This window comes from Schistocerca gregaria, chromosome X, assembly GCF_023897955.1.
Source record: "Schistocerca gregaria isolate iqSchGreg1 chromosome X, iqSchGreg1.2, whole genome shotgun sequence".
Taxonomy (NCBI): domain Eukaryota; kingdom Metazoa; phylum Arthropoda; class Insecta; order Orthoptera; family Acrididae; genus Schistocerca; species Schistocerca gregaria.
The window spans coordinates 695,163,947-695,190,207 of record NC_064931.1 but is presented as its reverse complement, the minus strand read 5'-3'; the positions used below and the strand labels follow the sequence as shown (position 1 = coordinate 695,190,207).

General features: G+C 43.5%; 1 protein-coding gene across 1 annotated transcript in view; it reads right to left on the bottom strand.

Annotated features, from left to right (window-relative positions):
- The window catches only part of LOC126298483 (sodium-dependent transporter bedraggled), a 673,679-nt gene that overhangs the window by 180,359 nt on the left and 467,059 nt on the right, over positions 1-26,261 (bottom strand). The window contains exon 7 of the mRNA XM_049989817.1: positions 16,978-17,199. Coding sequence (XP_049845774.1) covers positions 16,978-17,199 — 222 coding nt within the window. The remainder of the gene's footprint in view (positions 1-16,977; positions 17,200-26,261) is intronic.

Genomic DNA, 26,261 nt, shown 5'->3' with positions numbered 1-26,261 from the left:
GTCGAATTAAGTCGGGTGATGCTGAGGGAATTAGATTAGGAAGTGAGACACTTAAAGTAGTAAAGGAGTTTTGCTATTTGGGGAGCAAAATAACTGATGATGGACGAAGTAGAGAGGATATAAAATGTAGACTGGCAATGGCAAGGAAAGCGTTTCTGAAGAAGAGAAGTTTGTTAACATCGAGTATAGATTTAAGTGTCAGGAAGTCATTTCTGAAAGTATTTGTATGGAGTGTAGCCATGTATGGAAGTGAATCATAGACGATAAATAGTTTGGACAAGAAGAGAATAGAAGCTTTCGAAATGTGGTGCTACAGAAGAATGCTGAAGATTAGATGGGTAGATCACATAACTAATGAGGAAGTATTGAATAGGATTGGGGAGAAGAGAAGTTTGTGGCACAACTTGACCAGAAGAAGGGATCGGTTGGTAGGACATGGTCTGAGGCATCAAGGGATCACCAATTTAGTATTGGAGGGCCGCGTGGAGGGTAAAAATCGTAGAGGGAGACCAAGAGATGACTACACTAAGCAGATTCAGAAGGATGTAGGTTGCAGTAGGTACTGGGAGATGAAGAAGCTTGCACAGGATAGAGTAGCATGGAGAGCTGCATCAAACCAGTTTCAGGACTGAAGACCACAGCAACAACATCTTTTGCACGTATTAAGACAAAAACCTGAGGTAAATTTTAGCTTGCGTATCGAAACTACGAGTCTTCCTCGACATATAGCTCTGTCTCGCTCGCGAGCGTAGTATCGAGGTGGCGATGACACAGCAACAAAACGCGTTTGCGTTCTCCGTTTCGGCTGCTGCAATTCAGTAACAACGGTGTGCTTCGATTTTCGTCGACAGTATGGCACTGCAGCTCGAGGTGTTCGACGATAGCAGCAGTGCCGGCCGCGGTGGTCTCGCGGTTCTAGGCGCGCAGTCCGGAACCGTGCGACTGCTACGGTCGCAGGTTCGAATCCTGCCTCGGGCATGGATGTGTGTGATGTCCTTAGGTTAGTTAGGTTTAAGTAGTTCTAAGTTCTAGGGGACTAATGACCACAGCAGTTGAGTCCCATAGTGCTCAGAGCCATTTGAACCATTTGATAGCAGCAGTTACAAGTCACTTGTTGTTTATATGAAGGGAAATGCGCAGGTGTGCGAATAACTCGGTGTCCGTGCCGATCCTTCCGACGTCGTAAATCAACAGCAGTCAATACAGACACGCTCGTAAATCCTAAACGAAGTTCTGTGTACAAGGTGTACCCTATTGAAAATAAACACTTTGCACTCCTCAACGTAAGGTAAAATTCAGCCCAAGTTTTGATCTTCATTCATGTATAATATGCCAACAGCAGAATACTCGAGCTAACCACTATTGCTTGCTTAAGATGTGTGAGTGCGACATAATGTTGTTCGATTAGTCCTTGTTTTGCTCAGTAAAGGTGACCCGGACAGGTGACACGCGACACGCTTCATCGGCTTTTTAGCATTACCTCTCGTCACGTATTAAATACCTTCCATCGTTCAGTGTTACATAGTTTTTGTTACGTACAACATCTCGTTCTCCATTTCAGCCGTAAGCCTGTCTGAGCAACTACCCATAACCTGCTTCTAATCTAAAACCAGGCTATCTTCGAGAGAAGATGAAACATTTTCCTTGCCCGGCTCGCTAGCTGCGGAGTGAGCGCGGGTGATTTCTACACGAAGGGGCCCGGGTTCGATTCCCAGCCAGGTTGCAAATTTTCTCCACCCGCGGACTGGGTGTTGTGTTGTTCTTAAAGTCGCCTCAGACACACTGTCGTGTCGTCTTTCCACTTCTGAGACGGCTGCACTAGCACAAAAAAAACGCACTTTTGCTGATATCATCGATAAGCCTTCTCCGCCAGTGTAGCCCAGCTGTCTTCTTCCTGTCCAGCAGAAAACCGGTGACAAGCTTCCTGTTTCTATTAAAACTGCGTGCCGGACAATGGCCTATGACACGTTGCCTAGTCTATCACGGCCAGCACTCTTACCAACTGAGCAATCCAGGTACGGCTCAAAACTCATCGTCACAGCATTAATTCTTTCGGTATCAAAAAGTACTGACAAAATTTTAGCTTTGAGGATGGGACGTGAATCGTGCTTAGATATATTAATCGGCAAGGGCATCTCTGATATAGGCAGGATTGAAGATGTGGGGATGGACCGTATGTTGTGGCTATATAACTTAGTTGGCAACATCGTTACCCGTGAAAAAAAAAAGAAAGAAAGAAAAATCTGCCTTCGAGTCCCGGACCGGCACACAGTCTTTCGATATAAGATGAAATACTTGAACTGTAACGAGGTATTTTACCAATTTAATGCTTCCAAACTGCCGTTATACCACGGAAATTATTTAACGAGATTTACAAAGTTAATTTGTCTCCGGAAATGGCACGAGGTGAGGCACATTCAAATAAACTCTCATTTATTCATGTGCCGTGCTATAAATATCTACGGGAGAGACCCTCCTCTGAGTAAAACACACACACACACACACACACACACACACACACACACACACAGAGAGAGAGAGAGAGAGAGAGAGAGAGAGAGAGAGAGAGAGAGAATATCGGTGAGTATAAGAAGGAGGTGACAGGACGACGTTGAGGTGGGGATGGGGGGATGATAGACAGGGAAGAGGAACGGCACAGGTACAGAGCTGGAGTAGCGAAGGTTACGGTTTAATGTCCCGTCGACATCCAAATCATTAGGGACGCAGCACAAGCGCAGATTGTTTCAAGGAAGAGGACGGAAATCGGCCGTGCCCTTGCGAAGGAACCATACCGGTATTTCCCTGGAGCGATTTAGGGAAATCACAGAAACCGTGACCGGACGCGGATTTGAACCGCCATCCTTCAGAACGAGAATCGCATGTGCTAACCACTGCGTCAACTCGCTCGTATCGAAGGGAAGGGGTGGAGTGTGAGGGAGGGAGGAAAAGTTAGACAGTGGAGAGCGCAGAGTGGGAAAGGGGGACAGAAAGTGTTAAAGGCAGAAAGGCTGAGCAAAACGAATGTGTGCTTAACTGTTTGGCGGCCAGCTCTCATACGATCATCCATAGACGATACTTCCGTGCAAAGAACAGCGTTGCCAGTAAACGATTTCGTGGTGGCCGTGACTGTATCGATAAATTTTTTTACGTACATTCAGACAATTTGCCACCCCATTATGCTTCATTGGAAACACATTCGATGTAATCTTTGTTTCTGTTGCACATTCGCACGCGTGCATCTGTGCATGCATGTCCGAAGGACATGCATCCGTGCATGCATGTCCGAAGGACCATTACATCATTCTTCTTAACAACACATGTGCTGCAATATCGTATTTATCCGCCCATGCGAGGCGGTAACTTTCAGTTAAAATGGCCTCACCTGTACAGGAATTACGTAATGTGTGTACGAACACAGGTTATGACGCAATAACTGGGACATATGGAAGCTGGTGTCTAGCGGTGAGTCGTGCACGGATAGTCAAAGCCGTTAAGACGACCGCTCGCGTAAAGCGAGAAACACGGGTTCGAGTCCCGGTCCACCACAAATTTTCATTGTCGTCATTCCCTTATACAGGTGACGGTTGTTGGCATTTGCAACTGCGAATACATTTAATGTAGTCGCTGCAGTCCCTTGCACTCTTCTTCTTAACAACACAGGCATTGCAGTATCGGAATTTAGATAATTTCATTAGTATTACTTGCCTAAGGTCACTGGTTGCCAACCTTTCTAAGGCTATCACCCCTGGGTGTTATCATATAATAGGTAGCAACCCCTCACGCTATTTCCCAACCATCATAAACATTAGCGAATAATTAAACTTTTTACTCCAAAGAATTTTCTTTGAAAACTTTTATCTTAAAATGACGAAAGATAAATGACAGTTACTGTTTATTGGTGTTTTATTAAACCAGAAACTAATGAGTCAATGAGAGAATTGGTACTGGTTATTGCTAATAACATTTTTTTAACAGAATGATGAAGCAATTCATCCAGGCCTTCAACCCTCATTTAAAATCAGCTACGTTAAAATGTATGCACTGTATTTTTGTTTTTAATTTAGTTCATTTCTGGACTCCGTACTACTGAACTGAACGAAATCAGAAGACTTCAAGCTGCCAATGCTTGCTTTGTGTCTGACCATTATTTTAGTTATTTTTGTGTTGTGCTGTCAATTAGTTCGTGTAAGTGTTGCGAAGTGAAAAATAAATCAATATCTGACTATTTGCGGGGACTTGGAGAAGGCACTTTCATGCGATATTTAAACATATGTGACGTATATGTCTCAATTTTACTGTAGAAGATGCATGGTACACAGTGCAAAATATGTTCGTAACGGTGGACTGTATGGGGAAGATGCTGTTAATATATTCGTTTTGCAAGCTCTAACTTGCGCCACATTGTGCCACGCGTTAATGCTAGTATAGTAGCGAATTTACAAGTTATATAGGTTAAATACCGGATTTTGCTGCGGTAATCAAAGTCTTGTTAACACCAAACGGGATTCACTGTAACTGTCCATATGCCGTCGTTCCTACGTAACAACCTGTACTCGTACACACGTTAATGTGATTTCCATATAGAGGAGGACATTTTAATTGCCGGCCGAAGTGGCCGTGCGGTTCTAGGCTCTGCAGTCTGGAACCGCGAGACCGCTACGGTCGCAGGTTCGAATCCTGCTTCGGGCATGGATGTGTGTGATGTCCTTAGGTTAGTTAGGTTTAACTAGTTCTAAGATCTAGGGGACTAATGACCTCAGAAGTTAAGTCCCTTAGTGGTCAGAGCCATTTGAACCATTTTGAACATTTTAACTGAAAGTCACTGCTTGGCATCGACGGATAAACACGATATTACAGTAACTGCGTTGTTAAGAAGAACGATGCAATGGTCTTTCGGACATACATGCATGCATGCATCAAGCGAATGTGCAATGGAAACAAAAGTAACATCGAGTGCGCTCCTAATGAAGTATAATCGGAGCGTAAATTTTCTGAATGTACGCAAAAGATTTATCAGATAGAGTTACAACCACTACGAAATCGCTTGGAAATATAGTGATAAAAATAATGATGTTTTACAAAAAAAAAAAAAACTTCGTTTAGTGACCGAAACACAATCGGACCCTTTTCTTCTGACCTCCAGAAAAATTTCATCTTACCGGTCAGATGCTAGTTACCCCACTGGTCTACATGTTACAATTATTGTATTGTGGATTGTGTTGAAACCGTTTTACCCTAATTGGACGTAGGTCTTTTGTAAGTTATTCAGCTGTTGCGCAGTACCGTTGAAGAATACGAAGACGGGTGCCTTCACACACTAAGAAACAGTGAGGCGACCGTCACTAAGATCACACAAGAAGCCTGCCACTGGTGGAAAACCTGAAAGGCGAATTTGAATGTGAACCTCTTTCATATTATTTAAACTCTTATAGCGTTAGATGCATTACTAAATAACAGTGAAACGATTCATTTTAGATGAACAGAATGGCTACAAAATTTTCGTACTATTCTAAAGTAAACAGTCATTTAAAAGATTAATATAACAAAGCAGGATGCAGGGCCACCAGTGAGAACGTTTCTTGGTGACGACAGCAGAGTGGTGGAAGATACACACGAGTGGGCCCTTTGTGCCAGAAGCAGTCACGCAGAAGGCTGCCATTCTGCGTGGCGCGGTCCAGCGAAGGCGGCCGCCATCACAAAAGCTTCACGCAGCTGCCGTGGTGGAAATTCCATTTATATTAAGGGCTACCTCATCTCATAACACAATGCTGCAAGTATTAGATAGGTAATAGTTTCGAATGTGAAGATAGCTAAAATTTGTTGCGCCACATAAAGGACGTGACCCTAACCAGCTTGTAAAGTGACCTATGTAGATCCAAAGACTTACTGGAATGAAGTTTTTATTTACTGATCTTAACGCTGAAGCAAAGATTCAGAATCTCATTTATATATGCTAGCATGTTTGCTCAGAATCATCGATGATAAAAATACTTCAACCTGTGATTTGCTATCTGTAAATTACCCACGCTACCCCAACTGGAAACTTTCTTCTCGAGAGTTTAGCAGAGCATGTGTGGTACCAAGTCACATCCCAAGTTCTATGGAGTTACTACATACAACTGTGACCGCCATGATTTCAAATAATACACTTAACTGCTTCCATCACCTTTCGCCTAATTAACTCACTCTTTTAACTTGTTGTTGGAACACAGATACTTCATTACTAATTTCTTATTAACATCTCAGTAGCAAAGTCAGTAAGAAACTTTCAGTTTTCATATTGTTCATACAGCTGTTTGGCTCGACTTATTTCACTAAGGTGAAAGTCGCGTTTCAGCTTTGTTGGCCAAAGCACTGTGTTCAAGAAGGCAGGAAAGAATAATTAATATTTTACTTCGCATCATGTCCGTGTTAAGCGCCGCTGCTCAAAGCGTAGACGCAGCACGTAGGAAATCGAGAGTGATGTGGGAGCGACTATCATCAGCCCGAGGCTAGTAACGGGGAGAGAGGGGGTGGCAGTAAATTGCACGACCTAGGAGGGTGGCCGGTATTTCGGAGACCAACAGCTGACGGAAAATGGGATGAGAAGAAGTTCCCCGTGTCAATAAATTCAACGTTGCAACTGTGGCATCATAATACCATTGAAGATGGCACGATGCTACAATGGAAAGAACGATGTGTCTGCGTTCCATGACTGCTGACATCCATTCAAAAGGTCACCAGTGGAAATGTTGCAGCTGTTGTAGACGAAACCAACTGTTTTCTTCAGTCACCAGAACGCAGTCGCATATGCTGTTTCTTTGGACTGTAAAATTTTTCTCACCATCCTATTCTCGTGATATGGTACACACTGACTTCTTCCTCTTCCCACGGATGAAGAAATCTTCGCATGGTAGGCATTTCTGTAGTGTATCATTTCTTGAGCAGCCAACTGCTAAATTCTACAACGAAGGTCTCTGCAAAGTCATTCATCGTCACATTGCAGGGTGAATACGTAGAGCACATCGCAGCCAGTGAAAATGAAAACTTTGATAAAGCTTTGCCCCGCAAAGTGAGCTACCCAGCCTCGACAGCCGACTGCCGGAGCAACCCGTCACATCCCACTGTACCATCCATCAGATGGAAGTCATGTGCACGTGCACCACCAAACAGGCTCGCATACCGTTGCAATATGTCATTCCAACAGACAGCAAATGTGAAAGTACTCCCCACAAACACATGCAGCAGTACGTGTGCTCCTAAGGCTCATATATCATTGAGAATGTCATCCCCACAGACCGCAGCTGTTACAGTACCTCGAAGAAACACATGAAATGCTACACGTTCTCTGAACATGTTGTCATCCCCAGTCGAAAACACGGGTGCTCTTAATTACTAGCAGGTACACACACGACGAACAGATGCTGAGAATCACTCACACTTGAAATGAACACTTCCCAAAATGTTTGGCTACACGCAGAATGGGCAAGACACCATAATCGCCAAGCACCGCAAAAAATTTGTCTGCGGAATAACAGGGATTGCCAAGAAGATATATCAGTTTGTGTATGAAGTTAATTTTATGATCTATCGTATTCATTATATCTCAGGGTAGGTGGTAAAAGATCTTTATGTCTGAATACCGCTCTCCTTTCTACGCCACACTAAGGTTGAGTGATGTATAGTAAAAATCATTCCTCATTCTAGTATTATATTTGTTAATGTTACTGTTGTTATCTACATCTACACGATTACTCTGCAAATCACAGTGAAGTGTCTGGCAGACTGTTTATCGAACAACCTTCAGACTATTTCCCTACCGTTCCACTCTTTAACAGCACGCTGGAAAACGAACACTTATATCTTTCTCTATGATCTCTGATTTCTCTTAATTTATTATGGTCATCAATTCTCCCTACATAGGAGGCTGTCAAAAAAATATTTTCGCGCCCTGAGGAGAATGTTGCAGATTAGAATTTCGAGAAAATATTGCCCTGCAATGAAAAGCGCCTTTGTTTCAACGATTGTCACTCCAATACGCGTATCATATCCGTGACACTCTCTCCCCTATTTCACGATGATACAAAACGAACTGCCCTTCTCTGAACGTTTTGAACATTCTCCGTCAATCCCTTCCCGTAAACGCCCCATACTGCACGGCAATACTCTAGCAAAGGACGGACAAGCGTCTCTTTAGTTGACTTGTTGCATCTCCTAAGGGTTCTGCCAATAAAACGTAGTGTTTGACTTCCCCACATTATCTACGTGATCGTTCTAGTTTAAGTTGTTCGTGACTGCAGTTCCTGGGTATTTAGGTGAATTGACAGTCTTTAGATTTGTGTGATTTATAGTGTAACAAACGTTTAACGGATTCTTTTTAGTACTTATGTAAATTACCTCACACTTTTCATTATTTAGGGAAATTGCCACTTGTCGAACCATGTAGATATCTTGTCTAAATCATTTTGCAATTGGATTTGGTCTTCTGATGACTCTCACAGACGATAAATGACAGCATTATCTGCACAAAATCTAAGGCGTCTGCTCAGATTTTCCACCAGATCATTTATATAGATTAGGAACAGCAGAGGGCCTGTAACACTTCCTTGGGGTACGGCAGATATCACTTCTGTTTTACTCGATTACTTTCCGCCAATTACTACGAACTGTGACCTTTCTGAGAGGAAATCACGAATCCAGTCGCGCAACTGGGATGATACTCCATAGCCACGCAATTTCATTAGAAGCTGCTTGCGAGGAACGATATCAAAGGCCTTTCGGAAATCTAGAAATATGGAAATAGATTTATATACCCCGTCGCTAGCACTCACTTCTTTGTGAGAATAAGGAGCTAGCTGTGTTTCATAAGAATATTTTCTGAATCCGTGCTATGTCAGTCAGCCAACAAAATATTTTCGCATTCGAAGGAGAAAGCAGACGATTGAAATTTCATGAAAATATCTTGCTGCGACCGAAAACGCGTTTGTGGATCATATCCGTGACACTCTCCCTTCCGTTTCGCGATAATGCAAAATGACTGCCCTCCTTTTAACTTTTTCGATGTCTTCCGGCAATCCTATCTGACGCGGATCTCGCGCCACGCAGCAGTACTATAGCAGAGAACGGGCAAGCGTGGTGTATGCAGTCTCTTTAGTAGACCTGTTGCATCTTCTACGTGTTCAGTCGATAAATCGTAGTCCTTAGGTAGCTTTCCTCACGTGTGAACTACGTCATTCCCAATTGTAATCACAACGTATATCAAATTGTGATTGTTGACGACAAGGCGGCAGATGCACCGTGAAGCTGATGTCAGAATGCCCTCCTGAACAATACATATTATCTTTATCACACGCTTATGTGCAACAAACATTTTGACGAGTTATCACAGAATATTATGCCCTACGACATCGGTGAACGAAAATAGTAGAAGTAAGTCAACTTGTTAATACCTCCAAACCCTTATGTTATTTGTAAACCTAAGTTACAGCGTTTAGATGTTTAAGATACGTACAATGTACCCTGTGACTTGCAGTTCTGGTTCTTCAATGTAAAGACCTAAAAATTTAGAATATTATGTTTCATGGATTATTTTGCCCTAAAGCATTATTTCTAATAGTGTAGTCAGGTGTAGGGCAGAGCAGAAATACATACTTGTGTTTTACCTACGTACGACAGTCAAAAAATGGTTCAAATGGTTCTGAGCACTATGGGACTTAACTGCTGTGGTCATCAGTCCCTTAGAACTCAGAACTACTTAAACCTAACTAACCTAAGGACATCACACACATCCATGCCCGAGGCAGGATTCGAACCTGCAATCGTAGCAGTCCCACGGTTCCGGACTGAGCGCCTAGAACCGCGAGACCACCGCGGCCGTCCGTACGACAGTCCATTTTCTGAAAACCAGTTATTAATTGTTCAGAAAATATTGTTTCTCCGTTATAATTTTTTATAATACATGCGTTGTCAGTAAAGAGAACTGCTACTATATCTTGGTTGTATGATGGCAGATCATTTATATATAAAAAGAACGGACCTCCTACTGATCCCTGTGGTGCACCTGCAACGATTTTTTTCTCCCCAAGAGGAGCTGAGTCATTTTGCAGAATCCCTGGATACCTTAATGAGATGCTCTGCAGCCTTTTAGTTTGGCAGGATGAAAATCAATAACCAGCACATGTATGTTACCATAGAAATTTAACTTGATCTAGGACAATATTGTGAACTGCACAATCAAATGCTTACCAAGTCACAGGTAATACTAGTTGGCAATATTTTCTCATTTAAATTTTGTATAATATGATTTATGAATTGGAAAATACCATTCCTGTCGAGAGACCCTTTTGAAAACTAAATTGAGACGGTCTAAATATCTTAGTTTGACAGCGGTGTATTACGGTACTGACAAGGTTCTCGTCATAGCGAGTTGTCGCGAATATGATCAGCAGAACAGGAAAAAAATCAAGTTAACTGCAGAAGAACGCTTAAAACACCTAAAGCTGCCTCTATAGCTTGTAGAGCTTGATGCAACTATCCAGAACTTGTAATCGGATAAATAAATAATCTAGTAGGACTCTCGGTTCTGTAGCTATATACTGTAGATCATGACTCTGCATTGGCAGTTTGAGTCACGTTAGACGCTTTAGCATCTTACTTTCATTACACAGTGTTACTCAGCTGCCCCTGCCTATCTGTTTCATGCAGCATGCAACGATTTCGAAAAACCATGCGCGAGATTTTGATAGTCTCTCCCTCACTCCATGCAAACTATTAATCCTACAGAAAAAAATCAACACGATATATTTGCAGGAAATTTAATGTAGTTAAATTTTGAAGTGAGATACATTTTCGATGGAGACCATGATTTTCGAGTTATTCGAGAAAGCCGCCTATGAAGGTCGATTTTTCTCGAATAATTCGAAAACTATGGCCTCTAGCGGAAATGAATTCCAGTACAAAACTTAACTACATTAAATTTTATGCAAAAAGGTCCAGTCCATTTTTTTCTATAGGATCAATAGCTTGCATGTAGCGACGGAGAGAGTATAAAAATCTTACTGGTGGTATTTGAAGGCATAGTGGGTTCCATAAAACCAATATGTAGGGGCAGCTTAATCATGTTATACACAAGCGCTCTCTCCTAAGAGTCGTCACGTGCTTGCTCTATTTTGTCTCGGCAGATATTTGCAATTTTTGTTTAGCGGTGTACAGATGGAGTCATCAAAAATAAATACTACTCTTCACGTCTTTCATGGAACGCCCAGTGACTACGGGAATCGTCGGTTTGTTTCCTGTTACAAACAAAATGATTTTTAAAGTGGAATTCTACGTGCTCATTCGACAGAGCTATAGAAAATTAATCTATTGCGAAATTAGTTTTATCTATATGTATTAAAAGGGACAGTAAAACACGAAGAACAACAGGTACTCCAGAGGAAACTGAGCAACGCCGTTTCATGGCGGTAGCAGTCAGCGCGGGCTAGGGTGGTTCTGTAGCAGCTGGAGTAGTGGATACTCTCGACATTTCCCTGTCCGTGTTGATACATATCGACAAAACGAACATCGCACTACTGTAATATGGTACCGCTCTATCCAATGGATGCATAAAGTGCTGTTTTAAAAATCATCCTGTTTGTGAAAAATGAAATGAGTGTATGGCATCGTTGACCACGAGGCCCCGTCCGGGGAAATTCGTCCGCCAAGTGCAAGTCTTATGTTAGTTGACGCCACACTGGGCGACTTGCGCACAGGTGATAAGAATGAAATAATGATGAGAACAACGCAACATCCAGTCCCCGAGCGGAGAAAATCTCCAACGCGGCCGGGAATTGAACCCGGGCCCTCTTGCATGGGAAATGAGCATTTTACCACCCAGCTAAGCAGGCGGACGTCCTGTTTGCAACGGGAAGCAAATCGACTCTCTCCGCTGAAACTGGGGTCACATGAAAGACATGATGAACGATATTTGTTGTCGTTGACCAGAGCTACGCATTGAAGAAACGAAAGTGCAAGTACCTACCGGAAAACCAGAGAAAACGCGCCGAACGACTATATGTTAAGTTCGGGTATGATGACATTTCTGGACAACGAGTCTCCTATGGAGGAATCAACACAAGTTCCGAAATCAGCGATCGTATGAAACGCAGCTAACTGTGTTCTTCCCTCGACTTCCGGAAGGGGTTCCATACAGTTCAGCGTAGCCGCCTAATGAACAAAATACGAGCGTATGGACTATCAGCCCAACTGCGTGGCTGACTAAAGAGTTTCTAGCAAACAGAACACACTGTGTCATTTGCAATGGAGAGAAATCTTCAAACGTGAATGTAACTTGGGATGAATCTCAAGTACGATTACTTTTCACAATATACAGGGTGGTCCATTGATCGTGACCGCCCCAAATATCTCACGAAATAAGCGTCAAACGAAAAAGCTACAAAGAACGAAACTTGTCTAGCTTGAAGGGGGAAACCAGATGGCGCTATGGTTGGCCCGCTAGATGGCGCTGCCATAGGTCAAACGGATATCAACTGCGTTTTTTAAAATAGGAACCCCATTTTTATTACATATTCGTGTAGTACGTAAAGAAATATGAATGTTTTAGTTGGACCACTATTTTCGCTTATGATAGATGGCGCTGTAATAGTCACAAACATATGGCTCACAATTTTAGACGAACAGTTGGTAACAGGTAGGTTTTCTAAATTAAAATACAGACCGTAGGTACGTGTGAAGATTTTATTTCGATTGTTCCAATGTGATATATGTACCTTTGTAAACTTATCATTTCTGAGAACGCACGCTGTTACAGCGTGATTACCTGTAAATACCACATTAATTGAATAAATGCTCAAAATGATGTCCGTCAACCTCAATGCATTTGGCAATACGTGTAACGACATTCCTCTCAACAGCGAGTAGTTCGCCTTCCGTAATGTTCGCACATGCATTGTTGTCAGGCGTTGTCGGTGGATCGAGATAGCAAATATCCTTCAACTTTCCCCACAGAAAGAAATACGGGGACGTCTGATCCGGTGAACGTGAGGGCCGTGGTATGGTGCTTCGACGACCAATCCACCTGTCATGAAATATGCTATTCAATACCGCTTCAACCGCACGCGAGCTATGTGCCGGTCACCCATAATGTTGGAAGTACATCGCCATTCTGTCATACAGTGAAACATCTTGTAGTAACATCGGTAGAACATTACGTAGGAAATCAGCATACATTACACCATTTAGATTGCCATCGATAAAATGGCGGCCAATTACCCTTCCTCCCATAATGCCGCACCATACATTAAACCGCCAAGGTCGCTGATGTTCGACTTGTCGCAGCCATCGTGTATTTTTCGTTGCGCAATAGTGCATATTATGCCGGTTTACGTTCCCACTGTTGGTAATTTCTCTTGTGGCAGAACTGTACACGACGTTTAGAGTCGTCGCCATGCAATTCCTGGTGCATAGATATATGGTACGGGTGGAATCGATATTGATGTAGCATTCTCAACACCGGCGTTTTTGAGATTCCCGGTTCTCGTGCAATTTGTCTGCTACTGATGTGCGGATTAGCGGCGACAGGAGCTAAAACATCTACTTGAGTATCATTATTTATTGCAGGTCGTGGTTGACGTTTCACATGTGGCTGAACACTTCCTGTTTCCTTGAATAACGTAACTATACGGCGAACGGTCCGGACACTTTGATGATGTCCAGGATACCGAGCAGCATACATAGCACACACCTGTTGGGCATTTTGATCACAATAGCCATACATCAACACTATATCGACCTTTTCCGCAATTGGTAAACGGTCGATTTTAACACGGGTAATGTATCACGAAGCAAATACCGTCCGCACTGGCGGAATGTTACGTGATATCACGTTTGTCACTATTACAGCGCCATCTATCACAAAGCGAAAAAAGTGGTCCAACTAAAACATTCATATTTCTTTACGTACTACACGAATATTTAATACAAAATGGGGGTTCCTATTTAAAAAAAGAAACGCAGTCGATATCCGTTTGAACTATGGCAGCGCCATCTAGCGGACCACCCATAGCGCCATCTGGTTCCCCTCGTCAAGATAGACGAGTTTCGTTCTTTGTAGTTTTTTCGTTTGATGCTTATTTCGTGAAATATTTGGCGCGGTCACTATCAATGGACCACCTTTTATATAACCGACCTAGTAGATAACGTCGGAAGTGCGACGAGACTTTCCGCGGATGATGCTCTTCTATACGAAGAAGTTGTAACGCTAGGAAATTGTAGGAAGAGCTGCAGAGCAGCTACGCTCGATGTTCAGACTGAAACTGACCCTCAATATAAACAAATGTAACGTACTGCCCGTGAATAACCAGAAAGGCCCATTATTGTACGATTAGACGTTTTCAGAACAATCACTGGAAGTAGTGACATCCATAAAATATCTAGGAATATGCGTGTGGAGCGGTTTAAAGCGGAACGGCTACGTACAACAAATTGCAGTAAAGGCAGATGCAAGATTGAAATTCATTTGGAAGAATTACCAGGAAATGTAGTCCATCGACAAAGGAGGTAGCTTACAAATCCCTCGTTCGACCGATACCTGAATCCCGCTCTTCAGTCTGGGATCTGTATCAGTGAGGACTGATAGAGGAAATAGAGACGAGCCACATAAAAACCAGCACGTTTCGTTAAAGGTTCATTTAGTAAGCGCAAAAGCATAACGGAGATGCTGAGTCAACTCCAGTGGCAGACGTGCCAGACAGGCGTTCTGCATCGAGGTGTGGTTTACTGATATAGTTCCGGGAGCATAAATATAGTTTCCTCCTCTGTATAAACACTACGCGACAGAGTCGAGTCCACACGCAGTCGAAAGAGCGGAAGTGAGAGTGATAACTCGACCACACGCTCGCAGAGCACACCTGTACGCGTACGAGGGCCAGTCGGACACAGCCGCCACATTGGAGACGGTCAGAGGGACCCGAGAGATCGACAAATCGGCAGAACACGGGATTTAGCAGATATTGCAGAAAACAAATGGAGCTAGAGATCGATCGGGAAGGCGTTTCGAGGAACAGTGTCGGCAGGTGTGCACGGAAAAGAGAGGCTATTCACGACAGCAACAGCTGCTAGGACATAAGTCGACTGTCGAGGTAAAGAACATTACCTTACTAATTACATATATGAACACAGTAACTGAAAATTTTGCAAGTCGTCGGGGGAGAGGATGCTCTCGGCGTGGAATAATCGGTTAGCGCGCTTCACGACAGACACTCGCGTCTTTTATCCGGCGTTTGCACTCGTCTTTACTCCCGTGTAAGCGTAGGTTCCGATAGGCCGCCTTTTTTCGAACGTCGCACCCGCAGACGATCGACTCTCGGTAACGGCACTCCGGTAAAAGTCCGCCTGCCGATGTCGTTTCTGTCCTCGACTAATACTAAAACCCAGCAAAGGGACACTGACATAATTATTACTACAATACTGGCCATTACAATTGCTACACCACGAAGATGACGCGCTACAGACGCGAAATTTAACCGACAGGAAGAAGATGCTGTGATATGCAAATGATTAGCTTTTCAGAGCATTCACCCAAGGTTGGTGCCGGTGGCGACACCTACAACGTGCTGACATGAGGAAAATTTCCAACCGATTTCTTATACACAAACAGCACTTGACCGGCGTTGCCTGGTGAAACGTTGTTGTGATGCCTCGTGTAAGGAGGAGAAATGCGTACCATCACGTTTCCGACTTTGATAAAGGTCGGATTGTAGCCTATCGCGAATGTGGTTTGTCCTATCGCGACATTGCTGCTCGCGTTGGTCGAGATCCAATGAATGTTAGCAGAATAAGGAATCGGTGGGTTCATGAGGGTAATACGGAACGCCGTGCTAGATCCCAACGGCCTCGTATCACTAGCAGTCGAGATGACAAGCATCTTATCCGCAAGGCTGTAACGGATCGTGCAGCCACGTCTCGATCCCTGAGTGAACAGATGGGGAAGTTTGCAAGACAACAACCAGCTGCACGAACATTTCGACGACGTTTTCAGCAGCATTGACTATCAGCTCGGAGACCATGGCTGCAGTTACCCTAGACGCTGCATCACAGACAGGAGCGCCTGCGGTGGTGTACTCAACGAAGAACCTGGGTGCACGAATGGCAAAACGACAATTTTTTCGGACGAATCCAGGTTCTGTTTACAGTATCATGATGGTCGTGTCCGTGTTTGGCGACATCGCGGTGAACGCACATTGGAAGCGTGAATTCTTCATCGCCATTCTGGCGTATCACCCGGCGTGATGGTACGGGATGCCATTGGTTACACGTCTCGGTCACCTCTTGTTCGCACTGACGGCAATTTGGAAAGTGGACGTTACATTTCAGATGTGTTACGACCCGTGGCTCTACCCTTCATTCGACCCCTGCGAAACCCTACATTTCAGCAAGATAATGCACGACCGCATGTTTCAGGTCCTGTATGGGCCTTTCTGGATACAGGAAATGTTCGACTGCTGCCCTGGCCAGCACATTCTCCAGATCTCTCACCAATTGAAAACGTCTGGTCAATGGTGGCCGAGCAACTGGCTCGTCACAATACGCTAGTCACTACTCGTGATGAACTGTTGTATCGTGTTGAAGCTGCATGAGCAGCTGTACCTGTACACGCCATCGAAGCTCTGTTTGACTCAATGCCCAGGCGTATCAAGGCCGTTGTTACGGCCAGAGGTGGTTGTTCTGGGTACTGATTTCTAAGGATTTATGCACCCAAATTGCGTAAAAATGTAATCACATGTCAGTTGACGTATAATATATTCGTCCAATGAATACCCGTTTATCATCTGCATTTCTTCAGGGTGTAGCAATTTTGATGGCCAGTAGTGTATAACGAGTGTATTAATGTTTTATTTTTGAAAATTTTCACGCGCAATGGAAGGATATGGTGTGAGAACAAGTTTCGCTAAAGTAAGTGCAGTAAATTGAGTGAAAATGTGTTTTGTTTTGGAGACTGACCTGCGCGGGAAGTCGGCGGGCGGCGGCGCTTGGTGCGAGAGCGTGGGCGCAGGCGGCGCGGAGGCGCGGCACGGCCTGTGCTGCAGCTGTAGGGGCGGCGCGCCCAGCGGCGGCAGCGGCAGAGCGGGCTGCTGCATCGGCTCCACGCGCCGCATAGAAGCTCGCCGCTGTCGCTCCTCCTCGCCGGACACCCAGCTCCAGTCGATGTCTCCGCTGCCAGAGCTGCGACAACACAGACAACACACACACTCACACCTCTCCTCCGCATCTACTGTGTTCCCAGCTCCGCGTCGGAGCCAAACACACATTGCGGCAGCGTTTTGCCATCGCCGATTAGGTGTAACATTTAATTTCGTAAATATACCGGGTGATGAAAAAGTCAGTATAAATTTGAAAACTGAATAAATCACGGAATAATGTAAATAGAGAGGTACAAATTGACACACATGCTTGGAATGACATGGGGTTTTATTAGAACCAAAAAAATACAAACGTTCAAAAAATGTCCGACAGATGGCGCTTCATCTGATCAGAATAGCAATAATTAGCACAATAAAGTAAGATGAAGCAAAGATGATGTTCTTTACAGAAAATGCTCAATATGTCCACCATCATTCCTGAACAATAGCTGTAGTCGAGGAATGATGTTGTGAACAGCACTGTAAAGCATGTCCGGAGTTATGGTGAGGCATTGGCGTCGGATGTTGTCTTTCAGCATCCTTAGAGATGTCGGTCGATCACGATACTCTTGCGACTTCAGGTAACCCCAAAGCCAATAATCGCACGGACTGAGGTCTGGGGACCTTGGAGGCCACGCATGACGAAAGCGGCGGCTGAGCACACGATCATCAGCAAACGACGCGCGCAATAGTTCAGTCAGACATTTTTTTTGTTCTAATAAAACCCCAAGTCATTCCAAGCATGTGTGTCCATTTTTACCTCTCTATCTACATTATTCCGTAGTTTATTAAGTTTTCAAATTTATACTGACTTTCTGATCACCCGGTACCATTAACGAGGCTACAGGCCGGTACAGTGACAAAGATTTCGGCCCGTGCCACACCGTTAGGAGGTAAAACGTCGAGAAACGCCTCCCACGATTTCTCAGCAGCTCTGCTAACAAATGGTGCTGTCGCGTGCTTGCACGGGACCTGCTGCGGTTCGGGGCGGAGGTGTGCGCGACAGCACTGTCAGTCGACATCTGCTAGGTTACTTTAACAGAGTGAGACGTATAAAGTGTTCTACAATACTTAGAGGTGACGTCGGAACGGAGAGGAGAAGTTTGTCGGTTTCGTAGGAAGTGAATTAGGAGGGCAAACACTCTCCGATTCAAATCTTCCTGGCAGATTAAAACTGTATACCGGACCGAGACTAGAACTCGGGACCTTTGCCTTTTGCACGCAAGTGCTCTACCAACTGAGCTACCCAAGCACGACTCACGCTCCGTCCTCACAGCTTCAGTTACGCCAGTACCTCGTCTCCTACCTTCCAAACTTCGCAGAAGCTCTCCTGCATGATCTGCAAGGTATTCAGGAGAGCTTCTGCGAAGTTTCGAAGGTAGGAGACGAGTTACTGGCGGAACTGAAGCTGTGGGGACGGGGCGAGAGTCGTGCTTGGGTAGCTCAGTTGGTACAGCACTTGCCCGCGAAAGGCAAGGGCCCTGAGTTCGAGTCTCGGTCCGGCATACAGTTTTAATCTGCCAGGAAGTTTCATATCAGCACACACTCCGCTGCAGAATGAAAATTTCATTCTGCGCTCTCTGATACAATTTAAGAACACTTTATTTCTCAATAATTCGATCCTACACACAGATGTGTCCTACAGTGGCTTTTTCAACATCGATAACTACACTCTGGCGCTTTGTACATTCGTTCTTTCCAGCAATTACCAGTTCCCGAGTTCCACCTTTCACTATCGGCGGCAAGTGCTCCACTCGCGACTCATTGTGACATTACACCACACAGTAGTAGTAGGACAAAGAGAGCTCCATCCCACTCTGCACTGTTGCCAAATTTATTCGAGATGGTGGATCCAATATGGCAGCCACAGATGTGGCAATGTCGCAGTGACGTCGTGGCAGGAAGATCAAATGTTGTAGGAAAAATAGTCAGGTGGGCTACCTCCACTAACCCGACCGCCACCCGCCTCCCACACCCTCCCTTCTCCTCTACCCACCGCTTTGCCCCCCTCCACTCACCCTCTGGAAATTGGCTGGAAAAGGACTCAGTCTATGCTGGGCTGCCAGATAAGGTGGATCTGAGTCTTTATTTTGTATGCATTGTTTATTTAAACAATTAGAATTGTAATAGACAGTAGCTCCATCCGGTGTATTCACAATGAGGTCCAGAGTCCAACTGACCTAGTTCACAACACCGCCACCAGAGGACACTGTCGACCCTAGCCCTCTCCCCTCCCGTAACGTAATCCGAGATGGCGGTCTGGGGAAAAATGGCGAGAAAAGGACTCAGTCTGTATCCAGCTGCTGGACTGAGAGGAGGGACATAATTGTTTACTGTGTGTACTACGTGTACTATTCGTTCAATGGCTGAGAGGTCTGTGCTGGAGGAGGAGGAGATTAACAGGAATCTTAGCTGTAATTTTGCAGCTGTGGACTGTGTCGATAGATATCTGCACCATGTCTGGAAAGAAATGATATTCGGTGAATGTATGAAGAAGATAAATACACTTCATCAAATAACGAAGATTCAGCAGGATCGGGATAAGGTACCCTTCACAACTCGTGCTGATAAATGCGTGTGCTGTCTGTAGATAATTCGATGAAAGTCCAGCCAGTCTTCCGAAACGCAGCAGGCAAGATGTCCGCCCACTCCGGTGCACATCCTTCCTACCACAGAGACCAGGCGCCAATACTCACGGCACCGCAACACAGTAGCTACACTGGCGGACGCGTACTTCCTGTTGCTTGGAAATACCTGCAGCCTTCCTCATTCCCATCCCCAGTGCACGGATACCCTTTGTCGTTGAACACGAGCTGCTTTGGGAGTTACTACATCTGATGTTTAAATAATGCGCGGAATACTGTCACATATATAAGTTTAAGATGCCATAAGAACTAAATGTATTACTGCACAAAGAAAGAGAGAGAGAGAGAGAGAGAGAGAGAGAGAGAGAGAGAGAGAGGGAAAAGAGAGAGAGAGAGAGAGAGAGAGAGAGAGAAAGAGAGAGAGAGAGAGAGAGAGAGAGAGAGAGATTTGCAGCTAACGCAAGAATATTTAATCAATTTGTGATGTAAATACGCGTAAATAGCTGTAAATATTCCGAGGAATACCACCACCACTGAATTTGAATACGGACTCTATAAAAAGATTGCGACACACTTGTGAAACTGGCCCTGAGACACTTCGCGCGCTTTTGTCGTAAATACCCTGGTCTTTAAGCACGGGCTGCTTAAGGAGTTAGTCACAAAGGGTGCAGGCCGAACACAGGAAGAATGTAGATACAGAAACCATAAGTATAACGGTTTTAAATTGTTGTAGCTGTGTTGGGAAAGTGCCAAAGCTTCAAGCGATAATAGAAAACACTGATACTCAAATCGTTATAGGCACTGAAAGCCGGTTAAAGCTGGACATAAGTTGAGCTGAAATTTTTGCGAAGAACCTAATGGTGTTCCGAAAGGATGGGATAACACAATAGGTGATGGAGTGTATGTTGCTGTTAGAAGCAGCTTAGCTCGTCGCGAAATTGAAGAAGATAGTTCCTGTGAGTTATTATGGGTAGAGGTCATTCTTGGAAACCGGAATAAAATAATAATTGGATCCTTTTACCTACCTTCCAATTCAGACGATACAATTGCTGAAAGGTTCAAAGAAAACTTGAGTTCAAATTCAACCACGTACCCGACTTCACAATTATAGTTCTACATCTACATGGTTACTCTGCAATTCACACTTAAGTGCCTGGCAGAGGGTTCACCGAACCATTTTCACACTACTTCTCTACCATTCCACTCTCAATGGCGCGTGGTAAAAAGGAACACCTAAATCTTTCCGTTCGAGCTCTGATTTCTCCTATTTTATTATGATGATCATTTGCCCTACGTAGGTGGGTGTCAACAAAATATTTTCGCATTCGGAAGAGAAAGTTGGTGATTGAAATTTCGTAAATAGACCTCGCCGTAAAGAGAACCGCCTTTGTTTCAGTGACTGCCATCCCAACTCGCATATCATATCAGTGACACTCACACCCCTGTTGTTGATAACACGAAACGAGCTGCCCTTCTTTGCACTTTTTCGATGTCCTCCGTCAGTCCTACCTGGTAAGGATCCCATATTGCACAGCACTTTTCCAGCAGAGGACGGACAAATGTAATGTATACTGTCTCTTTAGTGGGTTTGTCACATCTTCTAAGTGTTCTGCCAACAAAGCGCAGTCTTTGTTTAGCCTCCCCCACAGTATTATCTATGTGGTCATTCCAATTAAGGTTGCTCATAATTGTAATTCCTAGGTATTTAGTCGAATTGACAACCCTTAGATTTGTGTGATTTATCGTATACCCAAAATTTATCGGATTTCTCTTAGTTCCCATGTGGATGACCTCGCAATTTTCTTTGTTTAGTGCCACCTGCCACGTTTCGCATCATATAGAAATTCTCTCTAGATCATTTTGTAATTGGAATTGATCGTCTTATGATTTTACTAGACGGTAAATTACAGCGTCATCTGCAAACAATCTAAGGGGGCTGTTCAGATTATCACCTAGATCATTTATGTAAATCAAGAACAGCAGAGGGCCTATGACACTACCTTGCGGAACGCCAGATATCACTTCTGTTCCACTCGATGATTTACCTTCTATCACTGCGAACTGTGACCTCTCTGAGAGGAAATCACAAATCCAGTCACACATCTGAGACGATACGGATCCACGCAATTTGCTTAATAGTCGCTGATGAGGAACGGTATCAAAAGCCTTCTGGAAATCTAGGAATATGGAATGGATCTGAGATCTCTTGTCGATAGCACTGATTACTTCATTAGAATAGATTGCACAAAAACGCTATTTTCTAAATGCGTGTTGGTTATGTATCTATGAGTCATTTTCTTCAAGGTGATTCATAATATTCGAGTACAGGATATGCTCCAAAATCCTACTGCAAATTGAGGTCAGTGATGTGGCTCTGTAATTCAATGGGTTACTCTTATTTCCTTTCTTGAATATTGGTATGACCTGTGCTTCTACAGTCTTTAGGAACAGACCTTTCGTCAAGTGAGCGGTTGTTTGTGATTGCTAAGAGAGGTGCTATTGTGTCTGCATACTCTGAAAGTAACCTGATTGGTATACCATCTGGACGGGAAGATTTGCCTTTCTTGAGTGATTTGAGTTGTTTCGCAACATCTAAGATATCTACTTTTATGTCACTCATGCAAACAGATGCTCTGGTTTCGAATTCTGGAATATTTACTTCGTCTGTTTTCGTGAAGAAATTACGGAAAACTGTATTTTGTAACTCCGCTTTAGTGGCACAATCATCGGTAACATTTCCATCGTTATTGCGCAGTGACGGTATTGACTGTGTTTTGCCACTGGTGTACTTTAGATACGACCAGAAACTCTTTGGGATTTCTACCACATTTTGAGACGTTTCATTGTGGAAACTATTAAAAGTATCTCGCATTGACGTCCACATTAAATTTCGAGCTTCCGCGAAACTTATCCAGTCTTGGGGATTTTCTGAATTTGGCATGCTTTTTTCGTTGCTCCTGCAACAATTTTCTGACTTGTTTTCTGTACCATGGTGGATCAGTCCCGTCTCTTATTAACTTATGCGGTATGAATCTATCTATTGCTGTAGATACTGTATCTTTGAATTTGAGCCATATCTGGTCTACACTTACATAATTAGCTTGGAAGGAATGGAGACTCTCTCTTAGGAAGGCATCAAGCGAATTTTTATCTGCTGTTTTAAATAGATATATTTTGAGTTTATTTTTAGTTGTTTTGGTTGATATGGTTTTGAGCCTCGCTACAATGACCTTGTGTTCATTAATCCCTGTATCAGTCATGACTCTATATTAGATCAGGATTATTTGTGGCTAAGAGGTCAAGTGTGTTTTCGCAAAACCATTTACAATTCGTGTGGGCTCATGAACTGATTGTTCACAGTAATTCTCAGAGAAAGCATTTAGTGCAATGGCGGTGACTTTAATTTACCCTCGATATGTTGGCGAAAATAAGTGTTTAATTCCGGAGGTACGCTTAAAAAATCATCCGAAATTGTGCTAAAGGCATTCTCTGAAAATTATTTCGAGCAGTTGGTCCTTGGCCCCACGCGAATAATAAACGGTTGTGAAAACACATTGACCTCTTAGCAACAAATAATCCTGAGCTAATAACGAGCATCAAAAAGGGTACTGGGATTAGTGAACAAAGGGTTTACGTAGCGAGATTGAATATTCTAACCTCAAATCCTCCAAAAATTGACGAAAAATTTACCTATTCCAAAAAGCAAATAAAAATTCACTTGACGCTTTCCTGAGGGACAAGCTCCACTCATTCCAAATTAACAATATAAGTGTAGACCAGATTTGGCTTGAATTCAGAGAAATGGGTATCGGCAGCAATTAAGAGATTTTTACCAAATAAATTAACAAACAACGGAGCTGATCGTCCTTGGCATACAAAACAGGTCAGAATACTGTTACAGAAACAAGGAAAAAAACATGCCAATTTCAAACGAACGCAAACCTCCAAGATTGGCGATCTTTTACAAAAGCTCGAAATTTAGCGTGGATTTCAATGCGAGATGCTTACAATAGTTACTACAACGAAACTTTGTCTCGAAGCCTGGCAGAAAATCCAAAGAGTTCTGTTCGTATGTGAAGTATGCTAGTGGCAATACACAACCAATGTCATCTATGTGCGATAGCAATGGAAATACTATCGACGATAGCGCTGCGAAGGCAGAGTTATTAGACGCAATTTTCCGAAATTCCTTCGCCAACGAAGCCGAAGTAAATATACTAGGATTCGAATCAAGAACAGCTGACAACGTGAGTAACGTAGAATTAGATATCCTCGAAGTAGTGAAGCAGCGTAAATCACTTAAAAAAAGCAAATCTTCCGGTCCAGACTGCATATCAGTTAGGTTCCTTTCACAGTATACTGATACAATAGCTCTATACTTAACAATCGTATGCAACCGTTCGCTCGACGAAAGATCCGTACCAAAAGATTGGAAAGTTGCAAAGGTCACATCAAATTTCAAAACAGGTAATGGGAGTAATCCACTAAGTTACAGGCGCATATCATTGATGTCGATATTCAGCAGGATTTTGGAATAAATACTGTGTTCTAACATTATGAATTAACTCGAAGAGAACGGTCTGTAGACAAACTGTAAACACGGATTTAGAAAACATCGTTTTTGTCAAACATAACTAGCTCTGTACTCACACGAGTTGTTGTGTGCCATTGACAAGGAATATCAAATTGATCGGTATTTTTGGATTTCCGGAATGCTTTTGACGCTGTACCACCCACGTGGTTTGTAGTGAAATTGCGTTCATATGGAATATCGTCTCAGTTATGCGACTGGATCCGTGATTTGGCAGGATACTAAAATGACTACCTACACTGCAGTTGTACGCTCTCTTTTAGATTACTGCTGCCCAGTGTGGTATCCTTACCAGAAGGGATTGATGGAGTACATTGACAAAAGTTTAAGGAGGGCAGCATGTTTTGTGCTATCGCGAAATGATGGAGAGAGTGTCACTGAAATAATAAAGGATTTGGGGTGGACATCATTAAAACAAAGGCATTTTTGTTGCGGCAGAATCTTCTCACGAAATTTCAGTCACCAACATTCTCCTCAGATTCCAAAAATATTTTGTTGACACCGACCCACGTAGGGAGAAACGATTACCGTAATAGAATAAGGGAAATCAGAGCATGCTCCGAGACTTATAGGTGTCGGTTTTTTCCGCGCTCTGTACGAGATTGGAATAACAGAGAATTATTGTGAAGCTGGTTCGATGAATCCTCTGTCAGGCTCTTAAATGTGATTTTTAGACAGACCCTGTAGATGTAGGCGTTACTAAATCCAATTGAATACGTCTCTAAATACACTTTCAAAGGAAAGGTCACTGCACAATAGTTTGCTTCAATTTTGCGGCGTCTACCTCCACACACTTGGACACAGACTCTAAAAAGAGAGCGGCACACTTGTGGAACCTCACTTCACATGCTTTTATGGGAAACATATCCCGAAACCAATATCAGCTGTTTTACACGCCAAAACGACGATATTTGGGAGTCGAAATAAATATCTTTATGTAACTCTCAAAAAAGGACGCTCATCTCTTTTAGAGTTTTAGCTGCTTGTTTGAAGGCACTGCCAGAGAGACAGAAGGAGAAAAATTTCCGAGTCCTACAGCTGCTGTGGTGTTCATGACTTTTCTGAAACGGTGAGTAGGCTTAGTTTATATTTTCCGCTGGAGTCAGGGACGTTGTTTTTCTCACTTCTCGATGCACAGCTGGTGTCTAAGCACAGACGGAAAATCAGAACTACTACACAACCAGACTCTGAAGCACTTTCCTACAGGCGAGAAAAATGGCTGGAACTTTTGGTAAAATTTCGATGTCCTACAGCTGCTGATCTGGAGATGCTCTGAAGTCACAGTGGCGGCTGGTCTGCGTGGACTTGTGTCTGAACACTCGAAGAAAGAAGACATCACGCTGCTCTCAGACATCGCAGAACTTTCCATAGATATCTTGCCCCTGTTTTGTTCGAACTATTCTGAAGATTCTCCTATGCCCCACGTAAAGGATATATTGTGACTCTCTGACGTCATGGATCTTTTGTGAATGGAGCATTCTGATTGGTTCTTACTGAATTTACCCACGAAAGTGCTGCTGGTTCCTATGTGCGAGCACTGCCCGCCATTTTCTGCAGACAGACAAGTTACGAGACTTTCAGCAGCAAAACTATTTTGTACACATCGAAAAAATCAGACATCAGCCATATTGCACTGACAGTTAAACCTTGCAAAAGTGGTCTACAGATCATAAAATATGGAAACTATCGCCAAAGACACTTAATCAATTGCACTGCTCTGCTGCTGTCGAGGAAAGCTTGAATGTTTCGGAGTGAAACCGATCTCCAGCCAGACTTTATCAGCACAAATGATTCTACCACCATACCGTATGGATGTAGTAAACACAATTCATGTCCTACAACATGCAAAATCATCACCTCTGCATCCTGCATATAGCTATCGTTCACCAGGCAGTCGTACATATAAACCACGAAGAGAAACATATCTAA